The sequence below is a fragment of the Mauremys mutica genome, chromosome 17, assembly GCF_020497125.1.
Source record: "Mauremys mutica isolate MM-2020 ecotype Southern chromosome 17, ASM2049712v1, whole genome shotgun sequence".
NCBI classification, from domain to species: domain Eukaryota; kingdom Metazoa; phylum Chordata; order Testudines; family Geoemydidae; genus Mauremys; species Mauremys mutica.
The window spans coordinates 16552334-16575072 of record NC_059088.1 but is presented as its reverse complement, the minus strand read 5'-3'; the positions used below and the strand labels follow the sequence as shown (position 1 = coordinate 16575072).

The 22739-nt window shown below is 51.5% G+C and overlaps 1 protein-coding gene across 4 annotated transcripts in view; it reads left to right on the top strand.

Moving 5' to 3' along the window:
- Positions 1 to 22739, top strand: part of LOC123351805 (IgGFc-binding protein-like) — a 117800-nt gene that overhangs the window by 42127 nt on the left and 52934 nt on the right. For all 4 annotated transcript variants that reach the window (XM_044991454.1, XM_044991453.1, XM_044991451.1 and 1 more), the window contains 7 exons: positions 2201 to 2771; positions 8082 to 8674; positions 10543 to 11116; positions 17346 to 17539; positions 18014 to 18155; positions 18825 to 19165; positions 21415 to 21988. In XM_044991454.1, coding sequence (XP_044847389.1) covers positions 2201 to 2771; positions 8082 to 8674; positions 10543 to 11116; positions 17346 to 17539; positions 18014 to 18155; positions 18825 to 19165; positions 21415 to 21988 — 2989 coding nt within the window. The remainder of the gene's footprint in view (positions 1 to 2200; positions 2772 to 8081; positions 8675 to 10542; positions 11117 to 17345; positions 17540 to 18013; positions 18156 to 18824; positions 19166 to 21414; positions 21989 to 22739) is intronic.

The following is a 22739-nucleotide window of genomic DNA, read 5'->3' as shown; positions in this document are numbered from 1 at the left end:
GCGCCACAGCGGCCTCTGGTGTGCAAAAGGCAGAATTGCAGCACTTCTTAGGCAAAACGTATTTTATGTGCGAAAATACTAAATTCTATGCCCAGTGATGCAGAATTCCCCCATGAGCAGCACCTTGCCCGTGGAGCTAGTTTAGGACAGACTGGGACACACAGGGCTGCTGGGGGTCACAGACTGGGGTTCAGAATGACCTGGGGGGGACAGACTGGAGCATGGGCTCAGGAGCTAGTTGGGTGACAGCAGTGAGCCTGGAGATTGGGGAGGGGGGCTGCAGAGACCCGTGTGGATGAGGGGTGTGGGGACAGGGGCAGATGTGCCTGACTGAATGGGAGAGGCTTGGGGTCATCCAAGGTCTTATCATAGAATCTCAGGGTTGGAAGGGACCTCAGGAGGTCATCTAGTCCAACCCCCTGCTCAAAGCAGGACCAAACCCAACTAAATCATCCCACCCAGGGCTTTGTCAAGCCTGACCTTAAAAACCTCTAAGGAAGGAGATTCCACCACCTCCCTAGGTAACCCATTCCAGTGCTTCACCATCCTACTAGTGAAAAAGTTTTTCCTAATGTCCAACCTAAACCTCCCCCTCTGCAACTTGAGACCATTACTCCTTGTTCTGTCATCTTCTACCACTGAGAAGTCATGAAGTCATCTTCTGTCTTCATGGGGGAGGCTTCCCAACACCCTAACAATCCCATGCCCCACAAAGAAAAACCTCCCATCCACACCCAACACCCTCTAGGGTCACTCCTAGGCTCCTTCTCACTCCCTGAGGTCCTCAGTTCGTTACCCCTGACACCCCAAGCCTTTGCACTGCTTTTGACAGGTGCAGAAAATACTGTTCTGTATTGTAATTTAAATGAATTACACGAAGTTCTGTATGAATATGCCTAGTAAAGAATCTATTTGTCAAAAATAATTTACCAGAATCTTCTTTTAGCACTTTCAATCCTTCCCAACTTGGTATTGTCTGCAAACTTTATAAGTGTACTCTCTATGCCATTATCTAAATCACTGATGAAGATATTGAATAGGACCAGACCCCAAAGTGATCCTTGCAAGATCCCCCTTGATATGCCCTTCCAGGTTGACTGTGATCCACTGATAACTATTCTCTGGGAATGGTTTTCCAACCAGTTATGCACCCACCTTATAGTAGCTCCATCTAGGTTGTATTTCCCTAGTTTGTTATGAGAAGGTCATGTAAGACAGTATCAAAAGCCTTACTAAAGTCAAGATATATCACATCTACCTCTTCCTCCCATCCACAAGTGTCCATACTTTCACAATGTACTCTGATCCCCAATGGGGCACCTCCTTGTGGCTGCAGCTAGGAATTAGCTCTGCCTTTCTGAAGCCCCATCCTGCGAGTGCTCACTCTGACACTCTCTCTCTACCCAGACTCGATGGCTCCCTCCTTGTGGCTTGGCCTCCGGAAAGGTCACTGTAGTTTCTCCTTTCTGAGAGTTTGTGTAACAGGTGTCATCAACTGTCCCAGGCAGTCTTCCAATTCACTGCCCCTCAATGGTGCCACATCCCCAGTGGCTGGTAGGGGAACATGGGCTCACCCTCATCTTTGGGTTCCAGCCCAGGGACCCTAAAACCAGCAGCTAAGGTCTATCCTGTCCCATGCCTTGTTTCTGTTTCCTTGGATTACTTCCTATGTTGCCTCTATCAGTCTCCTTCTCTACCCTTCTCCGGGTACACCCTTCCCTCCTGACCAAGCCTCCCCTCTCCCTAGCCTCAGAGAGTAACTGCAGACACCTCCTCCCTGCAGCCCCCTTCTGCCCTCAGCTACCTTGCTTTATACCAGCCCGACCTGTTCCTGTTCAGGTGAGCTTCATCCTTTAATTAGTTCTCATTGCTCCCTGGCTCCTCCTCCAGGTGTCTCTTAGATTGTTAATTGGTCCATCTAACCATCTTAAACTTTTCAAGGGCAGGTGTGGGGTTTGCATCACTCACAGTGTCAATAGCATCCAGCAGAGGTGTGAACCAGGGGAGCTGGGGGACAGAGAAGAGGGACCTGCAAAAGCTAATGCCAGGGGAAATTCAAGTCTGGTTAGACCTGGGATTTGATGAAGATTTGAACAGAGATGGATTATTATTGTAATCATGAGCCAGAGCTCAGTGCTGGAGTGAGAGGTTCCACCACAGGCGAGCGATGTTTCATATCCCATGTGTCTTGCTTTAACAGGTGAACAGTTTCCTGATGAATCTTCCCCTCAACCTGATTGATAAGAAAATCACTGTGTATAGAAATGGCTGGGCCACAGTGATCCAGGCAGACTTTGGCCTCACCGTTACCTATGCCGGGTGGTCAGGACGCACCACGGTCACTCTGCCAGTCACCTACGCAGGAGCCGTGTGTGGTCTGTGTGGCAACTTCAACAGTGACAGGGAGGACGACATGCTCATGAGGGATGGCACGCTGGCACCAAGCCCAGTCAGCTTTGGCCAGAGCTGGAAGGTGGGCAACCTCCCGGGATGCTCTGCAATAATGATACCACCATGCGCAAGTGTAGAGGCTATTGAAAAACAACAACGAGGTAGCAGAGGGCAGTGTGGGCTCATCCTCCACAAGCGTGGCCCTTTCAGAGGATGTCACAGCAAATTGGACCCCAATGGATACTTCATAGACTGCGTGTATGGCTATTGCGTCCTCAGTGAGCGGGAGAGTAATGTGTGCCAGGCCGTTGCTGGCTATGCTGAGGCATGTCAGGAAGCTGGAGCTATGGTGCTTCCCTGGAGGACTACAAAATTCTGCTGTGAGTCCCCCATGTTCACCGCTGCCTACCCGATGGGAATCACTGTTCCAAGCTGGCTGGTAGATGTTGGTTTAAATGCTGATCTCATCAAGTGATGTAGAACATTTCTTAATTTTCAGAGGAGCCCAAAGTATGGGTACAGCACAGGCAGTGGCCATAGAAGCTGCCCCCATCACGGTGCCCTATCAATATGCTGCACCCCAGGCCAAAGAGGCACTGTCTAGAGATAGACTCATAGACTTTAAGGTCAGAAGGGACAATTATGATCATCTAGTCTGACCTCCTGCACAATGCAGGCCACAGAATCTCACCCACCCACTCCTGGAACAAACCCCTAACCTATGTCTGAGTTATTGAAGTCCCCAAATCATGGTTTAAAGACCTCAAGGTGCAGAGAATCCTCCAGCAAGTGACCTGTGCCCCATGCTGTAGAGGAAGACGAACCCCCCCCCAGGCTTCGACCAATCTGCCCCGGAGGAAAATTCCTTCCTGACCCCAAATATGGCGATCAGTTAAAGCCTGAGCATGTGGGCAAGACTCAGCAGCCAGCAACCAGGAAAGAATTCTCTGTAGTAACTCAGATACCACCCCATCTAACATCCCATCACAGACAACTAGGCATATTTACCTGCTAATAATCAAAGATGAATTAATTTCCCAAATTAGGCTATCCCATAATACCATCCCCTCCATAAACTTATCAAGCTTAGTCTTAAAGCCAGATATGTCTTTTGCCCCCACTACTTCCCTTGGAAGGCTGTTCCAGAACTTCACTCCTCCAATGGTTAGATACGTTCATCTAATTTTAAGTCTAAACTTCCTAGTGTCCAGTTTATATCCATTTGTTCTTGTGTCCACATTGGTACTAAGCTTAAATAATTCCTCTCCCTCCCTAATATTTATCCCTCTGATATATTTATAAAGAGCAATTATATCCCCCCTCAGCCTTCTTTTGGTTAGGCTAAACAAGCCAAGCTCTTTGAGTCTCCTTTCATAAGACAGGTTTTCCATTCCTCGGATCATCCTAGTAGCCCTTCTCTGAACCTGTTCCAGTTTGAATTCATCCTTCATAAACATGGGATACCAGAACTGCACACAATATTCCAGATGAGGTCTCACCAGTGCCTTGTATAACGGTACTAACACCTCCTTATCTTTACTGGAAATACCTCACTTGATGCATCCTAAAACCGCATTAGCTTTTTTAACGGACATATCACATTGGCAGCTCATAATCATCCTGTGATCAACCAATACTCCGAGGTCCTTCTCCTCTGTTACTTCCAATTGACGTGTCCCCAATTTATAACCAAAATTCTTATTATTAATCCCTAAATGCATGACCTTGCACTTTTCACTATTAAATTTCATCCTATTACTATTACTCCAGTTTACAAGGTCATCCAGATCTTCCTGTATGATATCCCGGTCCTTCTCTGTGTTACCAATACCTCCCAGCTTTGTGTCATCCACAAACTTTATTAGCACATTCTCACTTTTCGTGCCAAGGTCAGTAATAAAAAGATTAAATAAGATTGGTCCCAAACCAATCCCTGAGGAACTCCACTAGTAACCTCCTTCCAGCCTGACAGTTCACCTTTCACTCACTCGCTCCGGGGGGCCCGGAAAACTCTTGCGGGGCCGGGCGCAGGAGCTTCTTCGCTCCCGGTCTTCGCCGGTGGGGGGTCCTTCCACTCTGGGGCGGAACGACACCCCCGCCGGCGAATTACCGCCAAAGACGGAGCGGGACCCACCACCGAAGTTCAGCTCGGTCTTCGGCGGTAATTCGGTGGCGGGGGGCCCTTCCGTTCCGGGACCCGCCGCCGAAGTGCCCCGAAGACCCGCGGTGGGGGCCCCCCGCCGCCGAATTACCGCCGAAGACTGGGCTGCACTTCGGCGGCGGGTCCGGCTTCGGCGGTAATTCGGCGGCAGAGGGGCCCCCGCCGCGGGTCTTCGGGGCACTTTGGCGGCGGGTCCCGGAACCGAAGGCCCCCCCCCCCGCGGCCGAAGACCCCGGGCCCCCGGAATCCTCTGGGCGGCCCTGGTCAAACTAACAGGCCTGTAGTTACCCGGATCACCTTTTTTCCCTTTCTTAACAATAGGAACTATGTTAGCAATTCTCCAGTCATATGGTACAACCCCTGAGTTTACTGATTTATTAAAAATTCTTGCTAATGGGCTTGCAATTTCATGTGCCAGTTCCTTTAATATTCTTGGATGAAGATTATCTGGGCCCTCCAATTTTGTCCCATTAAGCTGTTTGAGTTTGGCTTCTACCTCGAATGTGGTAATATCTACCTCCATATCCTCATTCCCATTTGTCATCCTACCATTATCCCTAAGCTCCTCATTAGCCTCATTAAAGACTGAGGCAAAGTATTTGTTTAGATATTGGGCCGTGCCTAGATTATCCTTAACCTCCACTCCATCCTCAGTGTTTAATGGTCCCACTTCATAGAATCATAGAATATCAGGGTTGGAAGGGACCTCAGGAGGTCATCTAGTCCAATTCCTTGCTCAAAGCAGGACCAATTCCTAACTAAATCATCCAAGCCAGGGCTTTGTCAAGCCTGACCTTAAAAACCTCTAAGGAAGGAGATTCCACCACTTCCCTAGGTAACCCATTCCAGTGCTTCACCACCCTACTAGTGAAAAAGTTTTTCCTAATATCCAACCTAAACCTCCCCCTCTGCAACTTGATACCATTGCTCCTTGTTCTGTCATCTGCTACCACTGAGAACAGTCTAGATCCAGCCTCTTTGGAACCCCCTTTCAGGTAGTTGAAAGCAGCTATCAAATCCCCCCTCATTCTTCTCTTCTGCAGGCTAAACAATCCCAGTTCCCTCAGCCTCTCCTCATAAGTTATGTGCTCCAGACCCCTAATCATTTTTGTTGCCTTCCGCTGGACTCCTTCCAATTTTTCCACATCCTTCTTGTAGTATGGGGCCCAAAACTGGACACAGAACTCCAGATGAGGCCTCACCAATGTTGCATAGAGGGGAATGATAACGTCCCTCGATCTGCTGGCAATGCACCTACTTATACAGCCCAAAATGCCGTTAGCCTTCTTGGCAACAAGGGCATACTGCTCACTCATATCTAGCTTCTTGTCCACTGTAACCCCTAGGTCCTTTTCTGCAGAACTGCTGCCTAGCCATTCGGTCCCTAGTCTGTATCAGTTCATAGGATTCTTCTGTCCTAAGTGCAGGACTCTGCACTTGTCCTTGTTGTCCTTCTTCTTTCTTTGTTTTCTTCTTATTTATATGGCTACAGAACCTTTTACTATTGGTTTTAATTCCCTTTGCAAGGTCCAACTCTACATGGCTTTTGGCCTTTCTCACTTTATCCCTACATGTTCTGACCTCAATAAAGTAGCTTTCCTTGCTAATCCCGCCCATCTTCCACTCCTTGTAGGCTTTCTGCTTTTTCTTAATCACCTCTCTGAGATGCTTGCTCATCTAGCTTGGTCTACAACTCCTGCCTATGATTTTCTTCTCCTTTCTTGAGATGCAGGCTTCTGATAGTTTCTACAACTTTGACTCGAAGTAATTCCAGGCCTTCTCCGACTTTAGATCCACAAGTTCTTCAGTCCAATCCACTTCCCTAACTAATTTCCTTAATTCTTTAAAGTTTGCCCTTTTGAAATAAAAAACCCTAGTCCCAGAACTATTTTTGTTTATCCTTCCATCTAGTTTTACTGAATTAGCTCAGGATCACTCAAACCAAGGTTGTCCCCTACAACCATTTCTTCTGTGAGGTCCTCACTACTCACCAAAACCAAATCTAAAATGGCATCCCCTCTTGTTGGTTCTTCAACTGCTTGGTGAAGGAATCCATCAGCTGTCGCATCCAGAAAAATCTGAGCCCTATTATTATTATTAGCACTTGTCTTCCAGTCTATATCTGGGAAGTTAAAGTCTCCCATGATCACACAATTCCCATTAGTATTTATTTCCCATTAGTGTTTATTAAAGAGGTCTCTATCCATATCCAAATCAGATCCCGGTGGTCTGTAGCACACCCCAAGCGTTATCCCAGAGGAGGCTCTAGTAGCTTTCTTTCCCAATGTGATTTTTGCCCAGACAGACTCTGTCTTATCCATTCCATCACTTCTTCTTTCTTTACAATTTACCTCATCATTGACATATAATGCTACTCCACCACCTTTGCCTTTATTTCTGTCTTTCCTAAACAGCACATAGCCTTCAATACCTGTATTCCAGTCATGACTACTATTCCACCATGTTTCTGTTATCCCTATAATATCCGGTTTCACTTCCTGCACCAGTAGCTATACTTCCACCATTTTGTTACCTAGGCTTCTCGCATTAGTGTACAAACATCTTAATTTTTGCCATTTGGCTTCACTGACATTCTTTACCTGATTAGGCACAGACATTCTACCACCAGTATCACCTATTAGACTGGTGTCTACACTACCCTTCCTCCTTATATCCATTCTCCTACCCATGGCTGTATTCTTTCTTCCTTTGTTTTCTTCCCTCTCAATGTTAAATTCCGGCTGGAGACTACCTGGACATCTCCCAACCATCTCCCCCAAATTCCTAGCTTAAAGCTCTCTTAATCAGTTTTTGCCAGCCTCCATCCTAGAAGTCTATTTCCCTCCTTACTCAGGTGAAGTCCATCCCAAGAGAACAGTCCTCTGTCCATGAATGCTTCCCAGTGGCCATACATCCCAAAGCCCTCCTTATAGCACCACTGCTTGAGCCATCTGTTGATTGCCATAATCTTGTCACACCTTTGTTGCCCTTCTCTAGGAACAGGCAGAATCCCACTAAAGATGTAGTGGTGTCCTTCATAGCCCATCTAGTTCTTGGCTTATGTGCTGAGACTAGGACATAATTAGAGCTGGGATATGGTGGTGACTCACTAATTGAGATGTCGGGTCCACTAGGAACCAGTCTGGGAACCCACCAACTCATCTCCCATAAACCGTCATCTAGGAACGAATTTTAGGCACTACTGATCCATATTCAAAACAATAAGCTAATGGTGAAAAGCTCTGCCAAACACTCCCAGGTCCATGGGACCTCCACTCCCTACACCTTGACTTTGGTCCAAATTGAAAGCCTAGGCTTAGGAAAGAGATTACCTGTATCCCATTGCCTGGTTTCTTTGGAGCAACCAGTTAACCAGACCTGGAATTGGATTACACATGGTGCCTTTTATTAATTAACCAAACCAAGGTAATAGAAAATTAGGAGCTTAAATGAAATTGCATGTTTTGTGATGGTTCATTGTGCACATTGCTAACACACTATGTGAGCTAACTCTTTGTTCTAATTACAGCTCCGTCCTGTCCCCCGAACAGTCACTATGAATTCTGCAGCAGCTGTGATCTGACATGCAGCAACCTCTATGCCCCGGTGCAATGCACGTCCCAGTGTAAGGAAGGCTGCGTGTGTAATCAGGGTTTTGTTCTCAGCGGCGACCACTGCGTCCCCATTTCCCAGTGCGGATGCCTCCACAGAGGACTTTACTACCAGCCCTGGGAGACCTTCCACCCAAGTGGTTCATGTGAGGAGCAGTGCGTGTGTCAGGCTGGTGGGGAGGTTGTGTGTAAGGCATTCTCCTGCAGCAGTGGTGAGGAATGCGGGGTGGTGAACGGCATCCAGAAATGCCACCCATTTAGATCTGCGACCTGTTCTGCCTCTGGCCATCCCCACTACCTCTCTTTCGACGGGGTCCCCTTTGACTTCCAAGGCACCTGCACCTACATCCTGGCCAAGACCTGCACCGATGCCAGCAACCTTACACCATTCACTATCAGCATAGAGAAAGAATCCTGGGGCAGCGGGAACGTCTCCATGGCCAAGCTGGTGTCCATCCAGGTGTATGGGATCACACTCACCCTGCTGCAGAGCAAACAGGGGCTCATCATGGTAAGTCCTTCTCCAGATCCTCATTTAGATCATTCTGACTGTCCCTTTATGGCCAGAGGTTTCTGCATGTGGCCTGCCTTGGCTTCCCCTCTTGGACTCCTCAACAACTCACACAAGGTTTTTACAAATCCAATAGCAACAGCCCTCCTAAGGGTCTCATTCAAATAGGAGTTTTTACATACAGCCATTCACCGCCTTATCTGGTCATTCCCAGGCATTGCCTGACTGCCATCTCACTCCCCTACATTCAGGTTTCTCTGCGGGAGCCTACTCACTGCCAGCTGCCTCTCTATTCCCCTCTTTCTCCCTGAGAACTCTCTCTGCTGGACCAGGAGCTTGGCTTCTTCCTGCTTCTCTTACAGGGAACACATATGATTCCTGCTCAGATGTGCCTACTTAGTAATAAGGATTGGTCACAAGCCACTGAGGGGCAGGCCACCCTGCTACAAGGTTCATATACCAGGCTCATCCACGTGGTATTTGAGCCCCTCCCAGAAATACGTTAAGCAACGTGACTAACATCTGCCGCATGTTTGTTCTCTCCTCCTCTCCCCAGGAAAGATGTGTGTGCAGTGGGGTGTTTTGTTGTGGATTTGTTTAATAATGATAAATGTATACATGTGTTGCCATATATATGTTGGAGAAAGGTGGTCTAAGAACACACCTTGCACTTGGAAAAGAGGGTGGCCAGGTTTGTGAGGGTCCTTACTTCCTGAGACGGTTCATTCTCCAGACTTGGACCAACTCCTAATAAAGCTTCGTCTCTGGCAGAGACAAAGTTTATCCTTATTGATGTGATTTCCATTGTGCCAATGGAAATAAGTTGTCCACCACAGTCTTCAACCTGGAGGTTTAATTCCTGTTTTAGATAGCCTGGGGCCAGGCCATTGAGCACCTTGGGATAAGGACTGAGGACTTGAACTGGATTCCTTGTTCTATGGGAAACCAGGGTAGGGAGTGGAGGACAGGTTTGATGTGTACAGCAGCCAGTGTTGCTGAGATGGTATGCTGCAGAGTTGTGTAGCACTTGAATACTCCTATGTGCTGAATGCTTCATGCCTGGGGGAACCACCTTGCTATATAGTCCAGTGGGGAAGTGACAAAGCCGTGAATGGTTGAAACCAGGTCATCTTCTGTCAGAATGGGATGCTGTCTCCTACCCAGCTAGAGATGGTATAAAGTGCTACTCATGGATGCTGCTATGTCAAAGCTTCTCTTGGGTGAGATGCGCATCCTCCAGCATGCCTCTCTTGTTGATTATACCCCTATTTATAAGTATTAATTATTTGGTGAACCCCCTCCGCATACCTCACATTTTGCAAACATGAGGTAAAATTCCTCCCCATTTTATCTCCGTTGGCCCATTGAAGAATTGAAGAATTTGTCCCATGGCATAGTGTCCTGTGAAGCCTGCAGTCTAATTTGGGGCAAATTGAACACAACACATAGGAAATTGTTTGAGATAGGAGAGGGAGGGAAGGAGTGAAGGAAGGAGGCGTCACCAGGGAAGTGGGTTTTTGGGGGCGGGGGAGGGGAGATGGAGAAGTAGGAGACTGGTCTGAGTCGTGGAGTTGGCATGAGAAGGAGCAGGCCAAACATGGGTTGAGGAGTTGGGAAGGTAAAGAGAGAGGATGAGGAGGGAAGGAGGTGCCTGGGAGATGAGATCAGAAATGCAGGTCGGGGTGACAATGTCAAGAGCTTGGAACGTGAGGACAAATCATTGCAAAGTGAAATCGGGAGTCATGAGTCATTCTGGATTTAACCCATGGTGTCAGTGAGAGCTGAATCTCAAAACTTGTTCATAGCCCCTACCCACACATGCACTGTCCATCCTACCTGCTCACAGGGGAATGTGCTGTCTTTTCCAGGTGGACGGGGTATCCCACAATCTCCCCGTGATAATGGTCAATGGGCAGCTCCGAGCATATCAGCACGGCACTAATGTCCTGGTGCAAACCAACTTTGGCCTCACTGTGAGCTACGACCTGGTTTACCAGGCCAGAGTCACCATCCCAGGAAGCTACCATGGCCAGACATGTGGCCTGTGTGGGAACTACAATGGACAGCAGGACGAGGAGTTCCTGCTTCCCAGTGGCAGGACAGCCCCTGATGTGGCAGCATTTGGCTCTGCTTGGGAAGTCCAGATCCCAGGAGCATCCTGTACAGACAGATGTGCTGGAAACAGCTGTCCAGTTTGCGAAGAGAAGAAGAAGGAGGTCTTCAAAGGGCGCAACTCTTGTGGGCTGCTCAGAGACCCCGACAGTCCCTTTGCGGCCTGCCATGGCACGGTCAGCCCCAGCGTGTATTTCAACAACTGCCTGTATGATCTTTGCCTGGGAAAGGGGGACTCCCAGGTCCTGTGCCAGAGCATCCACAGCTACGTGACGGCCTGCCAAGAGGCTAAGGTCTTCATCCAGCCCTGGAGGAGCGCCTCCTTCTGCCGTAAGTGTGCTGATAGTGTTGGAGGTTTGGGGAAGGGAAGGGGTCAGTGTTACTGGGTATCTTGTTCCAGGCCTCTGGGCTTCTTCTAGAACTCTTCTGGATGGGAGCCAACAATCTCATGTTCTTCAAGTGATTGCTCCTGTGTATTCCACAGTAGGTGTGCGTGCTCGCCATGTACACCGGTGCCGAAAGTTTTTCCCTTAGCAGTACCTGTAGTGGGGGAGCACCGCTGCGACCCCTAGAGTGGCGCCTCTATAGTGCGCTATAAGGGGAGCTGCGCTCTCCCCCCACCCTTGGTTCCTTCTTGCCGCCAGTGAAGGTAGTCGGAACTTGCGCTCCAGCTTCGCTGCAGCCTTCTCTTCTCTAGCGGTACCGTTCGTTGGATCATTTTTTCAATATTAGCTTGGACTCGGGGCATGCCCTGCACTCCAGGCTTCAAGTCGTGTGACTCCTGTCGCCGATCTATGCCCAGGAGCGACCCCCACACTGAGTGTCTTCACTGCCTGGGTGAGACTCATATTAGCGACCATTGCAAAATCTGTAGGTCGTTCAAACCAAGGACTAAAAGGGAGAGGGACTTCAGACTTAGAGCTCTCCTAATAGAGTCGGCGTTGGCTCCCACCCCAGTGCGCAGATCGGACTCGGCACCGGCTGCCGCGTCGTTGGTACGTAGCAAGGCCCCTTCAACCAGCAGGCGCTGCTCTCCTGCCAAAAAGCAGGGGAAGAGCTTGGCCTTGCAACGCCTCCGCGATAAGGACAAGGGGGAGGCTGGTCCTGCGTTGGGCAGCCCTCGGTCCCCCCCGGGCTTAAGACCTCCGACTCGCGTGGAGTGGAGCAGCCCAGTGTAGTCGACCCAGACATCCCCAGTACAGATGCCGTCAACGCCGAAGGCAGTGCAGGTGGCAAAGGACATTATGTCTTTGCCTGTGCCGAGCTCGTAGCCGAGTATGACTCCCAGGTCTCGGGGTAGGCCCCCGTTAGGGGACCGCCCGGCCTCTTTGGTGAGCAGTGGCTCTTGCTCCGAAGATCGCTCTCCGCACTGCTCGACGTGCAGCGGCCACTCTTCAAGCGACTCCCGGCCACCGTTGACGCCTCCCAGACCCTCTGACCTGCCGCCGAGACGGGAACCGTGGGCCCCTCTTACCCCTCCCGCCAGTGAGCGCAGGCATCGGGAGAGGCGCCGGGAACACTCCCTGGCCCGGCGTGAATACCGGAGCAGATCTCGACGCGATAGGTGTCGTCGTTCGTGCTCCAGCTCCTGCTCAACCAGACGCTGCGCCAGAGGCTCTCCACGTGGTACCTCGGCGTCAAGGCACTGAGCTTCGTACCGTCGTTACGACTACTGAAGCAGCTCGTCGAGGGGGTACTGTTCCTTGTCTTCGAGATCCAGATCGTGAGGGAGACACTGCCGCAGGCACCATTCCCATCGCTCCCATGGCACCGAACGCTCCTCGGCCACCTCGGCCTCGGTCCCCCCCTTCCCATCCTCGGGCTGTGTTGCCCCACTGGGACTCGTTGTGCCATCAGGTACCCAGCAAGGCCAAGGCTACAGTGCCCCGTGGCAGGGACAATGGTGCAGTGGGCACCGTGGCAGCAGGTACCGGCCCAGCCCGGGGCCCATTTGGTCGCCGAGTGTCCCAGGCTCCATCGGCCTCGTCGGGCTGCCCACGGGACAAGTCGATGGGCCAGGACTTGGCGGACCCGCGTCCGGACTCTGACCTGGGTCTCGACGTCCCGGCACCGACTGCGGTGCCCAACTTCACGTGTGCTACGTCTCCGGCACCAGACGACACAATTGTGGCACCTCTGCCCTTGGTCTCGCAGGAGGACTTCAAGGCGCACCAGGACTTGCTGAAGCGGGTGGCATCCATCCTTCAGCTACAAGCCGAGGAGATGGAGGGACCGTCAGACTCCCTCTTCAACATTTTATCTCCCTTGGCACTGGGCCGTGGGGCCCTGCCACTACACCAAAGTGTTGCCAACATCACCAGTGCCATGTGGTAAACTCCCGCTTCCTTGGCCACGATCTCCTAGAAGGCTGCGAGAAAGTACTTTGTGCCGGCGAAAGGTCACGAGTACCTTTATTCCCACCCGGCACCTAACTCACTTGTGGTGAAATCAGTGAACCACAGGGAGTGCCAAGGCCAACCCGCGCCCACCCCTAAGAATATCAGGAGACTTGACTCCTTTGGCAGAAAGATTTATTCATCAGCTAGTTTTCAGCTGAGGGTAGCCAACCACCAGGCCTTACTCAGCAGATATGGCTTTAACTTGTGAGAGTCCTTGCCTAAGTTTGAGCCCCTTCTCCCAGACAAGGATAGGAAGGACTTCAAGGCTCTGATGGAAGAGGGGTCGTCGGTGGCTAAGGTGGCCCTGCAGGCAGCGGCGGATTCGGCTGATACGGCGACTCGCTCCATGGCTTCCGCAATCTCCATGCGCCGGGCATCGTGGCTCCTGTTATCGGGTCTGTCAACGGAGGCCCAATCTCTGATGCAGGACCTCCCCTTCGATGGCAAGGCGCACTTTGTGGACCAGACGGACATCAGGCTGCATGGGATGAAAGACTCCCACACCACCCTGCAGACCTCGGGCCTCTATGTCCCTCCGGCAAAGGACAAGGCCAAATCGATCCTGGCGGCTCAACCTGCTAGGAGCAGATACGAGCCCCCGTATAAAAGGCCTAGAGACCAGAAACGCTGGTCTCAGAGGCAGTCCCGCTCTACCCAACAGCCTGGTCCCCCTAAGGGCAGGAGGCAGGGAAAGCGGCGGTTTTGACTATCCACAGGGGGGCACCGGGCCTGTTGCCAGGGAGACCCCCCGACCAATAAAATTTGTGTTCTGCAACCGATTGTCTGCCTTCCTCAGGGCCTGGTCCGCATAACGTCAGACCACTGGGTCCTCAGTACCATTTCTAGGGGAATATGTCTTGCAGTTTACTTCTCCCCCACCATTCCACTCACCCACCATCCTGGGCCTGGGGGATTTCGAGCACTGCTGCCTCCTGGACCAGGAGGTGGATCAGCTACTCAGCCTCGGGGCAGTGGAACGTGTCCTGACACAGTTCCAGGGCAAGGGTTTTTATTCCTGTTATTTCCTCATTCTCAAGGTGAAAGGGGGTCTCAGACCCATCCTGGATCTACATGACCTGAATAGGTTCCTAACCCGTTCCAAGTTCCGCATGGTGTCCCTGGCTTCTATCATCCCCTCTCTAGACCCGGGGGACTGGTACGCTGCCCTGGACCTCCAGGACGCTTATTTCTACGTCCACAATTTCGAGGGGCACAGATGCTTCCTCAGATTCGTGGTGGGGATGGGGCACTTCCAGTTTGCGGTCCTCCCCTTTGGCTTGTCCACAGCCCCCAAGGTGTTCACAAAGTGCATGGCAGTGGTGGTGGCCTAACTCAGGAAACAAGGGGTACAAATCTTTCCTTACCTGGACAACTGGCTCCTCAAGGGTGAGTCTCGTCCAGAGGTGGAGTTCCATGTGCGACTACTCCTGGCCACCTGCAAAAACCTAGGCCTGGTCATGAACGAGACCAAATCTACCCTAGTGCTGGTCCAGCACATAGAGTTCATTGGGACTCTCCTAGACTCCTCCAAGGCTATGGCCTCACTTCCCCTGGACAGGCTCGAGACCCTAAAGGCTCTCATCACCTCGGTCTCCACGTTCCCGGTGACCATGGCCAGGGTGTGCCTCCAGCTTCTAGGTCACATGGCAGCCTGCACGTACGTGGTCCGCCATGCCATACTCCGGATGAGGCCCCTCCAACTCTGGCTAGCCTCCCAATTCTCCCAAGCCCGGGACGGCCTGGACAAGGTCCTCACAATCCCATCCCCGGTGCTGGCTTCCCTTCAGTGGTGGCCCCTCCTGAGCAATATGCTATAAGAGGTTCCCTTCAGGGAGGCCAGCCCAGCCATAGACCTGATATCCAATGCTTCGGACCTAGGCTGGGGAGCCCACATGGGAAACGTGCGGACCCAGGGGATGTGGTCGACCCCGGACTTGTCCCTGCACATAAATGTCAGGGAACTCAGGGCAATACGTCTGGCATGTACGGCATTTCTCACGCACCTCCATGGCAGGGTGGTCAGAGTACTCACGGACAACACCGCCGCCATGTACTATATCAACAAGCAAGGCGGGACTTGTTCCCTAGCCCCCTGCCGGGAAGCCCTGGCCTTATGGGAGTTCTGTATAGCCCACGATATCTCCCTGTGGGCGGCTCACCTTCAGGGCGTCCGCAATACGCAAGCGGACTGCCTCAGCAGGGTCTTCTCCCCCCAGTACGAGCAGTCGCTCCACTCGGAGGTCGCCCACCGGGTCTTCCTAGAGTGCGGAGTTCCCTGGGTTGACCTGTTTGCAACCCGCCAGAACCGCTGCTGCCCACGGTTCTGCTTCAGGGGCAGAGTGGGGAAGGACGCGATCTCAGACGTGTTCCTCATGAGCTGGTTGGGCCAGCTCCTATATGCCTTCCCCCCGCTTCCCCTCATCCCCAAGGTCCTGGAGAAAGTGAAAGTGGACAAGGCGAGGGTCATTCTCATAGCCCCAGCGTGGCCCCGTCAGCATAGGTACGGGCCCCTCTTACGCCTCTTGGTGGCCCCCCCGAGGGTGCTAGCGCTCCGCCCAGACCTCCGCTCCCAGGAAGGGGGATGCCTCCTCCATCCCAACCTGGCCGTGCTCCACCTGACAGCATGGCTGCTCCATGGCTAAACGAGGAGGAGAACAGGTGCTCAGAGCAGGTAAGGCTCCTGGAAAGCAGGAAGCCGTCCACGTGCCGGGCGTATGTGGCAAAGTGGTTCAGATTTGCCAGGTGGGTGAGCGAGCGGGGAGTTTCCAGTTCGTCCTGGACTACCTTTTGTCCCTTAGGACTCAAGGTCTGGCACCAGCCTCGGTCAGGGTACACCTCGCAGCCATATCGGCTTTTCACCCACTGGTGCAAGGGCACTCGGTATTCTCCCACGCTATGACCTCCCGATTTCTGAAGGGCCTAGTCCATTCGTTCCCATATGCTAGACCCCCGGTGCCACAATGGGACCTCAACCTGGTCTTGTCACGTCTCACGGGGCCCCCCTTCAAGCCGCTACCCACATGTTCTTGGTCGCACCTCTCATGGAAGGTGACCTTCCTCGTGGCAATCAGGTCTGCCCGATGTGTCTCGGAGCTCAGGGCCCTAACCTTGGAACCCCCCTTAACGGTTTTCCACAGGGACAAGGTCCAGCTTCGCTCACACCTGGCATTCCTCCCGAAGGTGATTTCCGCCTTCCATATGGAGCAGAGTATCTTTCTTCCCGTGCTCTGCCCTAAGCCCCACTCCTCTAACAAGGAACGCCGTCTCCACATGTTAGATGTGCGTAGAACGTTGGCTTTTTATCTGGATCGGACTAAGCCCTTCCGGAAATCCTCTCAACTCTTTGTTGCCTCGGCCAAGCGGGCAAGAGGGCAACCTATCTCGACCCAGCGGCTCTCCCGCTGGATTACCTCATGCATACGCATGTGCTATGAGCTGGCAGGGATTCCCCCGCCGCCTATCATATTAAGGCTGACTCGACGAGGGCTCAGACCTCATCAGATGCCTATGCCGCCCATGTCCCCATTCAGGACATCTGTAGGGCGGCCACGTGGGCCTCAGTTCACACGTTAACTTTGCATTATATGATCGTCTCCCAGTCTAGGGACGATGCAGGCTTCGGCAGGGCGGTACTTCGTCCCAAACCATCATGAACTCCTACCCACCTCCAACAGATACTGCTTGGAATCACCTACTGTGGAATACACAGGAGCAATCACTCGAAGAAGAAAGGACAGTTATCTATTCCGTAACAGGACAGTTACCTGTTGCTCCTGTCTATTCCACATCCCGCCCTCCTTCCCCTTTGTCGGAGTTGTCTAGCAAGAAGGAACCGAGGGTGGGGGGAGAGCGCAGCTCCCCTTATAGCGCACTATAGAGGCACCACTCTAGGGGTCGCAGTGGTGCTCCCCCACTACAGGCACTGCTAAGGGAAAAACTTTCGGCACTGGTGCACATGGCGAGCACGCACACCTACTGTGGAATAGACAGGAGCAACACATCTCAAAGAATGCCAGTTACGGAACAGGTAACTGTCCTTTCCCTTACAAAGGCGCCCTGTTCCTCTCCTCCCTTTCCTGCTCTCCTCTCCTTCATGTCTGTCCCTCTAGGCCATGGTGTGAGATCTTTCCAGCCATCCTTTATTTCTCTCTCTATTTAAGCTGTGAGCTGCCCGGTCAACAGCCACTACGAGCTCTGCGGTAACCTCTGTACCACCAGCTGCACTAGAGACATCATGGACTGCCCGGAGACCTGTGCTGAAGGCTGCCAGTGTGACGAGGGCTTCTTCTTCGATGGCCAGGGCTGTGTGACTCTGGGGAACTGCGGGTGCTTCAAACAGGGGAGATACTACAAGGTACAGCCTCAAGCAGTCTAGGTCTGATCTAAATTTTTTTTCACATATCTTAATCACTACACTAGTCAGGAACAGGGTTTGCTATAGTGGATCAGAGCATTGGCCTATCCAGCCTGGCATCCCTGCTCTGTTAATACCCAATGCCCAAAGCACCAAGAAAGGCAAGAAGATTTAATTCCCTTTGTCCATTATGGGGAAACTCAGACACAGAGTGGGGCAGTGACTTGCTCAAGACCCACCCAGTGAGTCAGTAGCAGATGGGAGGTTAAAACCTAGACATTGTCCTGTCCCTCAGCCCAATTCTTAACTCATTAGAAAGCCTCTCTCTTTAATGTTAAGAGAAATAATATTATGACACAATAGTTTTTCACACACCTCACCACACAGCTCTGAGTTTAGCACCGACAGAAATTATTATAAATAACCATTTCCACTTACGTTGCGTTATTTCCTCCTTCCCAAACATCCCATCAGCCCAGTGAGACTGTCCTGATGAATGAGTGCCAGCAAAGCTGCACCTGTGTTCCTGCCCGAGAGGTGACTTGCAAAGCCCACAACTGCACCAGTGGAGCAACCTGCCAGATCAGAGACAGCGTCATGGACTGCATCAGCCAAGGTAAAGGAGAGTCACTGATTGAAACATGCCCCGAAGGGTTATTGCACAAGCAGTGAGTAAAGTCATTTCAATTATGTCTCCTCACCCTTCTCACTCTCTCTCTCCCCTTTTATTTAGCCTGGAACCTGACCCGTAATATTTCAGCATTTTGACTTGAAATATGGAAACATTTTTTGGGTCAGAGTCTCTACTGTGTCCAGTTTCTGATGTGCACAGCAGAGCCAAGTGGGCAGGGAGCTGATCACACTCCGAGATCTTCTCCCTGGCTGTAGCCTAGGAGCTGCTCTAAATTGGAGCCTACTGGTTGTGGGGGCCATTAGTCAGCTGGGCACTGTCAGAGCCCATCACATCCCAGCCACTCTCCTTTGCCTGCTCCATGCTGCCCACAACATGCCCATAGGTGTTGTACCACCTCTGCCGGGCATTGCAGGGAAGGAGACATAGGAGCCGGTTTTGCTGTGGTCACACACATGCAGAGATTTCCTCAGCATGGGATTCGCGGGAAGTTTGTGAATGATGCAAAGGAAGTGTGTATGGGGAGAGAAGAAGAGAAATAGAGGAGTGCCTGGTGATAGATATAACGATGTGTGTGGGGGGAGAGATAGAAAGATACATAGATGTTACTGATTAGTCTGCTGTTTCTTGTCTTTCTATTGTCTTTCCCCCTAGTTATTCCAAAGCCATCCTGCAGTGTGGTCCGCTGCAGGGAAGGAACTATTTGTAAGATGATAAATGAGCAGCCAAAGTGTGTGCCGGTCTCTCGGGGCACGTGCTGGGCTGGGGGATACTTTCATTACCGCACCTTCGATGGATGGGCCTATGATTTCCATGGCAACTGCACCTACACCGTGGCCAAGACCTGCAGGGATGCCGCCGGCCTGCCCTCCTTCCATGTCATGGTCAAGAGTGAGAACAGTGGGAACACACAGGTCTTCTACATTGGGTCGGTGACTGTCCAGGTGGATGGAGTCACTGTCACAGCGGCCAGGGCTGAAGCCGGCTTTGTGTGGGTGAGTGCTGGGCGCACATGTCCACCCTGCTCCTATGTCCACCCTGTAGGCTTTGCTAAATAGAGGGCAGGAAACTGCAGCCCCCACCACGGACGGGGCATTTTGTGGGTAGGACAGAGCAGGCAAAGGAGAGTGGCTGGATGGTGATGGGCTCTGACAGTGCCCAGCTGGCTAATGGCCCCTATGGGACCACAGCCAGTGGGCTCCATTTAAAGCAGCCCCGAGGCTATGCCCAACATAGATAAGGCCCAGTGTGGTCAGTAGTTATGTAGGCAACAAAGTAATCCACAGTGTTGCAGTGGGGAGTCTCGTTGAAGTAGTCGGGTGTGCTCTGCTGCTGTATCAGTGCTGTTCCCTAAGTCCCAACACTGTGCTAGTGAATGGTAGGCTTCCTAAGAGGGGACACCCTCTGCTCAGAGTCAGTGCTGACACCAATGGCCAGCAGGCACTGTTGGGGGGAGGGATAGCTCAGTGGTTTGCGCATTGGTCTGCTAAACCCAGGGTTGTGAGTTCAATCCTTGAGGAGGTCACTTAGCAATCTGGGGCAAAAATTGGTCCTGCTAGTGAAGGCAGGGGGCTGGACTCAATGACCTTTCAAGGATTGTTTAGTCTGCAGAAGAGAAGAATGAGGGGGGATTTGATAGCTGCTTTCAACTACCTGAAAGGGGGTTCCAAAGAGGATGGATCTAGACTGTTCTCAGTGGTAGAAGATGACAGAACAAGGAGTAATGGTCTCAAGTTGCAGAGGGGGAGGTTTAGGTTGGATATTAGGAAAAACTTTTTCACTAGTAGGGTGGTGAAGAACTGGAATGGGTTACCTAGGGAGGTAGTGGAATCTCCTTCCTTAGAGGTTTTTAAGGTCAGGCTTGACAAAGCCCTGGCTGGGATGATTTAGTTGGGTTTGGTCCTGCTTTGAGCAGGGGGTTGGACTAGATGACCTCCTGAGGTCCCTTCCAACCCTGAGATTCTATGATTCTGTCCCTTCCAGTTCTAGGAGATTGGTATATCTCCTATTATTATATTTATATTAGGGAGCAGGGTGGGTGACCTAAAAGGGAACATTGTCCTGGCAAGTCAGTGCTGACCCCAGTGCCTATTTAGCAGGTGCTGTGTGGCAGGGAATGATGTGGGGGGGTCAATCAAGGGTGCTGTCCCTCAGAGTCACAGCCTGGCACTACAGGGTGCTGTACTGAAGGGTGCAGGGTGCATGACTCGCTGTGGGCAGCTGTCGGCTCTGTCTCAAGCACACGGGATCTGCACGCCAGATAAAGCGTAGACCTGAGCATTTGTTTATTACCTATCCCCAGCGCATCATGCAAGAGCAGGGCCAGTATTCCAGCTCTTGTGGGCAAATCCCAGCTCCACTGAGTCCATCCTACCACAAATTCCCCAGCAGTTTCTAATGTAACAGGGATCCCGCTGAGACCCCACCTGAGAAGAATCCCCACTCCTGGATCCGGGAGGACATTGCCTGAACTCTAAGATATGGGGAAAGTGAGGCACATCTAGGCATTTTGGGGCTGTGCCCTACAGAGCCTGCTCCAACGTGAGGTACCTCAGGGGCCCTGGAACATTGTAGACATCTCCTTGAGACCTCTTGCCCCTCAAGTGCTCCTCCTAAGGGCTCTCACCCACGCAGCATTGTCCCCACAAGAGCCGCTCCCTAATGGTTCTAACCAATGCAGCCCCCATCCCCTAGAGTAGCTCCCGCTCATTCTTCTCCTTGGTCCTTTTGTCTACAACAGGCTACAGCACAATCATGCATATAATAATTGGACCTGGTTGGGAAAACCCTACGAATAGCAATGGGGCCAAATCACAATTTCCAGTGAATCTGGACACAAACTTGAACCAAACTTGGATTAAAACATCACATTAGATAGAGCTGGCCTGAGAAAGCTAATTCCATTGGCAGAAAGATTTCAATATTTTGAAAATTAGCTTCATTCCAATATGGAACGAAACTCATAAATTACCACATTTTCTATGAAGACGAATGGAGCCCCAACTCCAGGTCAGTCCGCCCGGTAGGTTGCCAAGGAGCTGGTGGCAGGAAAAAACAGACAGGTTTTGAAATCGGCCTTGTTTCCATCAGAACTCCTTGGAAAAGGAACAATCTTCTAAACCCCTTTTGATTTTGATGAATAGGCAAATACTAGTGAAAAAGTATATCAGAGTAGAGCTCAGTGTGTAAATGACAGACCTGTGCACTCGATTCTGACCTTTGCCCTTTTTTTCTCACCGTGAAGGTGAATAACACCAGGGCCCACTTACCCATCTCCCTGAACAACGGGGCCCTTCGGCTCTATCAGAGCGGCACCTCCCTCGTCCTCCGCACCAACTTCAACATCAGGGTGTCCTATGACTGGAACAACCACCTGAGGGTCACCGTCCCTAATGACTTCTCCGACAGTCTGTGCGGCCTGTGCGGCAACTATAACGGGGACCCCTCCGATGATTTCCGGACCCCAGATGGGGATCTGGCTCCCAGTGTCACCGCCCTGGGGAAAAGCTGGGCAGTGGAAGATGAGGATCAGTTTTGCTGGCACGATTGCATTGGAGGTTGCAGACCCTGTGACCCCAGCATAACCAAAAAGTACAAGGAGGAGGCCTTGTGCGGCCTGATAACCAAGGTCTCAGATGGGCCCTTCAGCCAGTGCCACAGCAAGGTGGATCATACAGTCTACTTTGACAACTGCGTGTACGATCTGTGCCACAACGAGGGCTACCGGAAGGCCCTGTGTGAGGCCCTGAAGGCCTACGCGGACGCCTGCCAGCTGGAGGGGGTCAGGATTGGGGAATGGAGGAAGCTGGCCAGATGCTGTGAGTACAGACTTGTATGCCAAGGTCTATGGTCTGCTGGTTAGACCGGGGAGCCTGGGGCTCAGCACTCTTGAGTTCTAGCCCTGGTTTTGGGAGAGGGCGTGATCGAGTGGTTTGGGATTGAGCAGTGATTGGCAAATCAGGATGCCTGGGTTCTATTGTACCCACAGTATTTGCCTGTCTGTGGAATTGCTAAGGTGCCTGTCACTTTGAGTATCTAACATCCACTGATAACACATGAGAGCTGGGGTAAGATGGTGGCAGTTTAAGTCACCCATAGAATCATAGATTCTAAGCCAGTGGTTCTCAACCTATTTACTATTGTGGGCTGCATAGGCAGCTTTCTAGGTGTTATATGGGCTGCATCCAGACAACATATATACTACCTGTATGGCCCAGAGGATGTCACATGGGCCACAGCGACCTGTGGACCTTGGGTTGAGAACCACTGCTCTAAGGTCCGAAGGGACCATCATGTTAATCTAGTCTGACTTCTTGCATGTTGCAGCCCACAGAATCTCACCCACCCACTCCTGTAACTGACCCCTAACCTCTGGCTGAGTTACTGCCATCCTCAAATCTTGATTTAAAGACTTCCAATTACAGAGAATCCACCATTTACACTTGTTTAAACCAGCAAGTGACCTGTGGCTCAGGATGCAGTGGAAGGGAAATAATCTCTAGGGTCTCTGCCGATCTGACCTCGGGGAAAAATTCCTTCCTGACTTCAAATATGGCAATCAGCTGGACC